An 8131-nucleotide genomic window follows, 5' to 3' on the forward strand; every position below is an offset into this window, starting at 1 on the left:
AAAATTGGGCCTGAACAAGGTTCCCAGCACCCATCCTAGATGGCTCACAACCACCTGTAGCCCCAGATCCAGAGGATCCAACACCCTCTTCTGACCTGAGGGCACTACACTCATGTGAACATTTATACACACACACACACACACACACACACACACACACACACACAATTAAAAGATAACATTTAAAAGTTTGGCTGCATGGTGGCGCACACCTTTAATTCCAGCACCCGGGAGGCAGAGGCAGGTGGATCTCTATGAGTTATAAACTAGCCAGAGTCACAAAGAAAGACCCTGTCTCAAAACAAAAGTTTGTCAGTGGGAAGACAAGAGTCTCACAAGGGCAGGGGAGTAATGGCCCAAGACATAACCCCCGTCCGCTTAGGACTCAATTGACGACAGCTTTTGTCTCACCCACACACTTTAATAAAGACAGTTAGCTGGGCAGTGGTGGCACATGCCTTTAATCCCAGCACTCAGGGATGCAGAAGCAGGTGGATCTCTGTGAGTTTGAGACCAGCCTGATTTACAAAGTGAGTTCCAGGACAGTCCAAGATACACAGAGAAACCCTGTATCGAGAAACCAAAAATAAAGATTTCTCAAATCCATGTGCTTTCTGCTCTCTCCACCCTATTCCAAGTCTCTTCGAGTCAACTGTCATCCCAGTCTCTTGGGACTTTTTCTGGCTCTCAGGAAATCTACACTTTCCATCCTTGGTAGTTCCCTGAAGTTCTTATGACCTACACAGCCAAGCCCAGGGCCACACACACATGCCACTAGAGAGCCTGCTAATGTGGGCCCTTCTTTCTTCGGCTTGGATTTTCTTTTACTTACTTATTTAAACTGCACACTGCATTGTGCGCACTATTCCATCTAATTTTGGTGCTGGGAATGGGCCCCATGCCTTGGTGCTGGGAATGGGCCCCATGCCTTGTCCATGCTAACAAGTGCTCTACCCATAGCTCATGCACACCAAGTACCAACTGCCCACCACTTCCAACCAGTTCACAACTCAACTCCCCAGCTCTCCATCTGTGCCTTTAAATTCTAGTACCCTGACTGCCCACATTGTACCTCCTCAGAGTTCTATACACGGTTTTTGGTTTTGTTTTGTTTTTGGAGTTGTCTTCCCTTAAGATCTTTGGAGGTATTCTTCTCACTCTGTTTTAAAATTACGTGTGTCTGAGTTTGTGAACATGTCTGCAAGTGCCCACATAGGTGAGAGGCGTGAGAAACCCCCTGAAAACTGGAGCTACAGGTTGTGAGGTTGTGAGCCACCTGACACAACATGGGTGCCGGTTCTCCGAAAGGGCAGATCGTGCTCTTAACCCCCGAGCCATCTCTTCAGCCTTAGTTCTTTCCTCTCTTTAGGTCCCTGGGGAGAGAGAGTGGGAGCCTGAGTTATTACTCTCCAATATCTGCAACTGGCCCTCGGTCAAAGATAAATCTCTCTCTCTCTCTCTCTCTCTGTGTGTGTGTGTGTGTGTGTGTGTGTAGCTCTGGCTGTCCCAGAACTCCCTTTGTAGATCAGGCTGGCCTTGAACTCACAGAGTTCAAGTTGGGAGTTTAATCCCAAGTACTGGGATTAAAGGAGTGCAAAAATCTCAAGACTGCCACAACCACCAGAAGAGTGGGGTCCTGAGAGCAAAGAATGAGAAGACTAGAGAGCTTGAGCTCCATCCCAGATGGCAGGGACCCCGGGGCCAATGTCCCTCAATAGAAAAGTTGCCTCTAAGTTCAAGTCCTGGGAACTGAAGTCCATTGCTAGGAGGTCACTTTAGGGTAGACAGGTGAGATGACTGTTCAGGGCAGCATTATAATGCATGGACATCATTATAATGCATCAAAAAAGGGTTTGGGGCCATTGAGATAGCTTTGCAGTCAAAGCGTGTGCTACACAATCCTGGCAACCTGAGTTTGATCTCTGGAACCAACATAAAGGTAGAAGACGAGAATCAACTGGACAGAGTTGGTGTCTGACTTCCATGCATGCAGTGGGGCACGGGTAACAGCACACACACAGCACATGCACTCACACAAGTAATAAAAAATGATTTTATAAACAGTTTGGGGCCAGTTGTGGTAGCACACGCCTTTAATCCCAGCACTCAGGAGGCAGAGGCAGGTGGATCTCTGTGAATTTCAGGCCAGCCAGGGCTCATAGCAAGACTATCTCATTAAAAAAAAAAAGTTTGAACAGAGACAAGTACCTAGAGACAGGTGAGACTGAGATGGTAACTTAGACAGACATGACTGGTACCTCCAGATCATCGCTGGGGTTACAACAATATAATCACAAACCAACATTCTTTAATCATAAAGGCACTTGAGGGCCCTGCAAACAAAGTCTTACACAAAGTGGCCCCGCAGAATCCCTACCCAACCCCCCTTCCTCCCTTCCCCCATCAGCTCTCAGAGTTCATCATGACCCGTAGAGAGATCTGCTCCAGGTTTGATGAAGATGCCTTCCATGGCCTTCCATGTGTTGTGAGCATTGGCGCTAGACATGCCGTGCACCTCGTGCTGCCCACGAATGGGGTTACCGTACTGCTCACCAGTGACCGACAGGAACACAGAGGTGCCCACATGCTGAAAACGCACGCTGGCCTCACGCTCCCAATGTTGCCCGGAACATCGTACTGTCCACAGGTCCAGGTCGTCACCCTCACCGTCTTCCCCGAAAGCACTCACCTCCTGAGAGTGGAAAGTATGGAGGACAGTCACACGGAGGGCGCAGAGTCCCCTGAGCTGCATGGCTAGCAGTAATACTAGCACCTAGTATCCTGGGCCTCGGATCCTTTCCCTGACCTTCAGCATCCACAGCTGTGAAAGGGGACAGCAAGAGTCCCACTCTAGCTGGGTATGGTGTGGCACACGCCTTTTAAATCCAGCACTCAGGAGGCAGAGGCAGGCAGATCTCTGGGTGTTTGAGGCCTGCCTGATCTTCAGAGTGAGTTCCAGGACAGCCAGGGCTATCTACATGTAGCTCTCTACAGAGAGCTGGTCTCAAAAACCAAAGATTTCCATTCCATTGAAGGCTTCTTTAGATGCACAGAGCCTCTTTTTTTTTTTTTTTTTTTTTTGTTGTTCTTGTTTTTTGAGATAGGATTTCTCTGTGTAGCCCTGGCTGTCCTGGAACTCACTCTGTAGACAAGGCTGTCCTAGAACTGAGGAATCCGCCTACCTCTGTCTCCCGAGTGCTGGGACTAAAGGCAGGCACCACCACTGCCCAGCACATAGAACCTCTTGTATCAGTCTATGTAGTGCCTACTGGGCTAACTTAATGAAGGCAAATCCCCCAAGCTCCCAGACTAGTGGCCAAGCTCCCTATCACCAATATATCCCCCAGAAACTTTCCCAAAGCACTGTTAGTTCCTTCTCATGCCCCTCCCAGACAAGGCACAGGGACCCCCACGCTTTAGAGGGAGCTCTTCCACAGAGGGAAAGGGCTGGGGGAAGCTCCTAGTCTCTTTCAGCCCCAGCCTGAGTTCCTCCTCCCTTCAGCGCCCTACTACTTATCTGCGGTGTCAGTCCCTCTTGTATTCAAATAGGAGCTAATTGCACTGACTTCTCTCAGTCTTTCTAAGTCTGCTGTGAAAGTTCCTAGGGACAGGACACAGAGCGAGAGCTTCGTAAACTTCTGAATAGAAAACTCCCATTTGACAGCAGCTGAAGACTGAGTCCCCTTTCGGGCCCCTCCCCTACATCGCTCCCGCTATCGCTAGGGTTTCTGCCCGCGCAGCTTCGGCGGGGTTAGGAGAGGGGCTTGCCTGGTTGTTGGATAGAGGCGACGGGAAGTGGTGCGTGTGCAGGTTCTTGCCGGTGAGCACGTGCGTGAGCCGCACTGCTTGCCCACAACGCACTGGGAGCCCGCGCGGGCACCCGCCCTCGGAGCCGCCGCGAATCCGCCAATAACTATTGGCATCGTCAGACGCCTCCACGCCGGTTACCGACTGTTGGCCGCTGCCTGAAGAGGGACAGCCCACCCCGTGGTCTCTGTCAATGGCAGATCTCCGGATCCTCGCCTTGAACCCTAAAAAGTTCCTCTCCCACAGTCCCCACTAATGACAGGCACCCCAAGGGCTTACTGCAGCCCAATCCCCCGCCGGACCCCCAAGTCCCAGTGGACCCTCCACATCCTCAATCCCCCGGGCTTGCCTCTCATGACCCTGAAAAGCGAGTCTAGAGTCGCAACTACCCTGCTTCTTGACAGCCCACAGACCCCACTAGGACCACCTGGTCTCTAACCCTCCGCCCCCCTGGCGGTCCCAGTCACCACTCTCGCGCACCGGATCCGTATTTGATGTCGTGTGAGTGCAGCCGCACTTTGTGGTGGGTGTTCAGCAGCTTCAGCACGGACCCGCAGGTCACGAGCCCGGCGCTGGCCTTGGACGCGTCACCGCTCCTCACCGAGAGCACTAGCAGCAACGCCAGTAGCTTCCCCGCTACCCCGCCACGGCTCGCGCCACGCATCGCGACAGCCGGCGGGTTCCAGCCGCTCCGGACCTCTGCGCTTCCGTCCTCAACCCCGGCCAATCCGGCTCTGACAGCGCCCTCTAGCAGCAGCCAATCGTCTTCGCGCGCGCGCGCGCTCCTCCTGCACTGCTATTGGATCGTTGTGGAGCGGTCCCACTAGCCAAGGAGGTAGTTGGGAGGGGGCTGGAGACACCAGAAGGGTTTTAATTGGTCCACGCTTCCGAGGACCCGCCAATCAAAATCCAGAGAGCGGCGGTGGCTGCGACTAGCTCCGAGAGGCCTCTAAGTGGCGCTCTCTGCAAGGTTAGTTGCCTGTAGTCACTTTGCCCCTGTCTTAAACCTTTCAGACGTCGGTTCAGGAACCCCTTTGACCCTGGACCCCTGGACTTTGGTCGTATGTCTCTCCACTCAGATCCTGGGCGTAAAGCTGCAGAAACTTGTGAATCACTAGATTTTTGTGGTCACAAAGCGGACAGATTTCGAAGTTACTGAAATCTCCTGGTCCTAGGAGTTAATCCAACTGTCACTGAGTCGTGTCAGCTCCTGGATTCCAGGGTTTCTGAATTCCTTTGACCACGCAGTTACTTGAGAGATTCGGTGGCAGAATACCAAGGTTGCTGGATGGGTCAGCAGAAGACAGCTGGGGGCAGAATGGATAGAGATAGGGACAGAGAGAGACAAGATGGCGCACGCACACCTTTAATCCCAGCACTCAGGAGGCAGAGGCAGATGGATCTCTTGTGAGTTCGAGGCCAACCTGGTCTATAAGAGCTAGTTCCAAGGCAGGCTTCAAAGCTACAGAGAAACCCGGTCTCAAAAACAAAAAACAAAACAAACAAACAAAAAAAAAAAGAAAGAAAGAAAGAAAAAAGAGACAGACTGATAAATGTTTACACATATATGTGTATATATATTATACATATATGTATATTTTTTCTATGTTGCAGATACACAGAGGAACTGCCTCCAGGCTACATTACCAAGAGGCTGATGAAGTATATACCTGGAGCACTAGCTAGATACTCATTAAAGCTTCTGTTTAGAGGCTGGAGATGTGGGTCAGTTGGTAGTGCTGTCTAGCTAGCGCGAAACCCTGGGTGTGATCCCTACCATAGTAACACTTAAGTGGTGGAGGACGGACATTCAAGAGGAAGTTTGAGGTCATCCTAGAGAGTTGGTGACTAACATGGACTACATTAGACCCTTTCTCAAAAAAAAAAAAAAGTTTAGGCCAGAAGTACTAGCACGTTTGGGAGGCAGACAGGAAAATCGATTCAAGGGGCTGGAAACATAGCTCAGCAGTTAAGAGCACTGGCTGCTCTTCCAGAGGACTTGGGTTCAAGTCCTAGCACCCACATGACAACTCACAACTGTCTATAACTCCAGTTCCAGAAGATCCAATACCTTGACACAGAGTATATATAGGCAAAACACTAGTGTACATTCAATAAATAAATCTTTTTTAATTTTTTAAAAATATTTATTTATTAATTATGTGTACAATGTTCTGTGTGTGTGCCTGAAGGTCAGAAGAGGGCACCAGACCTCATTACAGATGGTTGTGAGTCACCATGTGGTTGCTGGGAATTGAACTCAGGACCTTTGGAAGAGCAGGCAATGCTCTTAACCACTGAGCCATCTCTCCAGCCCTCCAGCCCTAGATCTTTTTTTTTTTTTAAATTTCCTTATTTACTTTCTTTACAGTGTTCTGTCTGCATTTGTGCCTGGAGGCCAGAAGAGGGCACCAGATTTCTTTACAGATGGTTATGAGCCACCATGTGGTTGCTGGGAATTGAACTCAGGACCTCTGGAAGAACAATCAGTGTTCTTAACCTCTGAGCCATCTCTCCAGCCTCCCCTGCCCCAGATCTTTTTTAAAAAGGAAAAAAAATCAATTCACATTTCAGAGTTTCAGGCCCATATGGCCTATACAGAAAGTTTCAAGCCACCCAGGGCTACCTATGAGACCATTTTTCAAAGACTGGAAAAATTCATATTGAATTAAATTATCCAGAATTTTGCATTCAGAAAATATAGAAGTCATTAATGATAGCAACATGGTAATTCAGGTTTTGTGTGTGATTTTGTGAATTGCACTCAAGGCTTAACTCAAGGCAATCAGAAGACCTACCGATGAGCTACATCCACAACTCAAAGTGGAGTTTTCACATTTAATGTTTATTTTATTTTGAATTACATATGAGATAAGACACCTTAGCCAGGAGGGTAAGAGTACAGTCCAAGATGCACTAAAATATGTCTTATTGGAAATGTCAGTAGAGATTTGAAAGCTAGCATGTCTAAGGTAGAATTATTGTCTCTTCCCTCAAACTGCTCCTCCTTCAATTTTCCAAGGTTCAGTAAAAAGTAGCACCAAATGCCAGGCAGTGGTGGCACACACCTTTATTCCCAGCACTTGGGAGGCAGAGGCAGGTGGATCTCTGTATGTTTGAGGCCAGCCTGGTCTACAGAATGAGTTCCAGGACAGCCAGAACTACAGAGAGAAACCCTGTCTTGGAGGGAAAAAAAAAGATAACACTAATGATCAATTGCTCAAGACAAACTTGGATGGTTGGCAAGATGGCTCAATAAAGAAAGGTGCACACATACATACACACATACACAGACAGACAGACAGATAGAGATAGATAGATAGATAGATAGATAGATAGATAGATAGATGATAGGTAGATACATAGATACATAGATGATAGATAGGTAGATAGATAGATAGATAGATAGATAGATAGATAGATAGATAGGGATGGATAGATAGGTAGGTAGGTAGGTAGGTAGGTAGATAGATAGATAGATAGATAGATAGATAGATAGATAGATAGGTATAGATAGATAAAGGTAATAAAAATACAAAAACCTGAAACTTAGAACTCTGATTCTTGCTATTTCTTGGTTCCATAGGTCAAATGTAGCCCAGGCTGGCCTCAATTTCTATTTGTACCCAAGGGTAACCTTGAGCTAGTGGTCCCCTTCCTTCCACCTCCTACGTGCATGACATCATACCAACCACGTAGCTGACTCTCTTCTGTGTCCACAATAAAGGATGACTGCAGGTCCTAAGTGGATTCTATAACCTCTCTTCCAAGTGTCCTATCACTGTTCTAATACAAACTATCCCATTCCTCTTCTAATCAGTACCTAGCACCACCTCCTAATATATCTTCCTGCTTCTACTGTTCTGGCCCTCTACAGCATTCTCTACATAGCATAATGGGAAAAGCAATCAGTCGTTAGCTGAAAGCTGTGGGGCTGGAGTATAGTTCAATTGGTAGAGTGGATGGGTAGCATGTATGCAGCCTTGAATTCAATCCCCAGTAAACCGGCCATTGTGGTATATGCTTGCAAGCAGGCAAATCAAGAGTTCAAAGCTATCTTTGAGTCCCTGACTCAAAAAAAAAAAAGAAAGAAAGAAAAAAAGAGAAGGAAAAAAGAAAGAAAGAAAGGAAAGGAAAGAAAGAAAGGAAAGAAAGAAAGGAAAGAAAGAAAGAAAGAAAAAAAGAAAGAAAGAAAGAAAGAAAGAAAGAAAGAAAGAAATTACACTTAGGATCAAAGATGGCAAGGATACAAGCTCCATGACAGACAGAAGAAACAAGTTCCTAAGAAGGCTTTTTCAAAATGTGGAGTCAAAACAGAGTGCTG

The 8131-nt window shown here is 47.7% G+C and overlaps 1 protein-coding gene across 1 annotated transcript; it reads right to left on the minus strand.

Annotated features, from left to right (window-relative positions):
* Positions 1–2075: 2075 nt before the first annotated feature.
* On the minus strand, positions 2076–4532 carry Sdf2l1 (stromal cell derived factor 2 like 1). The gene is made up of 3 exons (XM_048452394.3): positions 4288–4532; positions 3769–3965; positions 2076–2692 (listed from the first exon to the last, which is right to left on the minus strand). Exons 1-3 carry the CDS (start codon positions 4469–4471, stop codon positions 2411–2413), a joined length of 663 nt encoding a protein of 220 aa, XP_048308351.2. The 5' UTR covers positions 4472–4532; the 3' UTR covers positions 2076–2410.
* Positions 4533–8131: the final 3599 nt, after the last annotated feature.

Source organism: Myodes glareolus, chromosome 2 (genome assembly GCF_982192425.1).
Source record: "Myodes glareolus chromosome 2, mMyoGla1.1, whole genome shotgun sequence".
In the NCBI taxonomy this organism is placed as follows: Eukaryota; Metazoa; Chordata; class Mammalia; order Rodentia; family Cricetidae; genus Myodes; species Myodes glareolus.

What these genes read in the sequence shown, in the direction of transcription:
- Sdf2l1 (XM_048452394.3), bottom strand. Translation starts at nt 4,471, where the DNA reads ATGCGTGGCGCGAGCCGTGGCGGGGTAGCGGGGAAGCTACTGGCGTTG. An exon ending in CGACATCAAATACGGATCCG is followed by an intron (nt 3,966 to 4,287) that starts GTGCGCGAGAGT and finishes GTCCCTCTTCAG; the next exon opens with GCAGCGGCCAACAGTCGGTA. An exon ending in CGCCTCTATCCAACAACCAG is followed by an intron (nt 2,693 to 3,768) that starts GCAAGCCCCTCT and finishes TTCCACTCTCAG; the next exon opens with GAGGTGAGTGCTTTCGGGGA.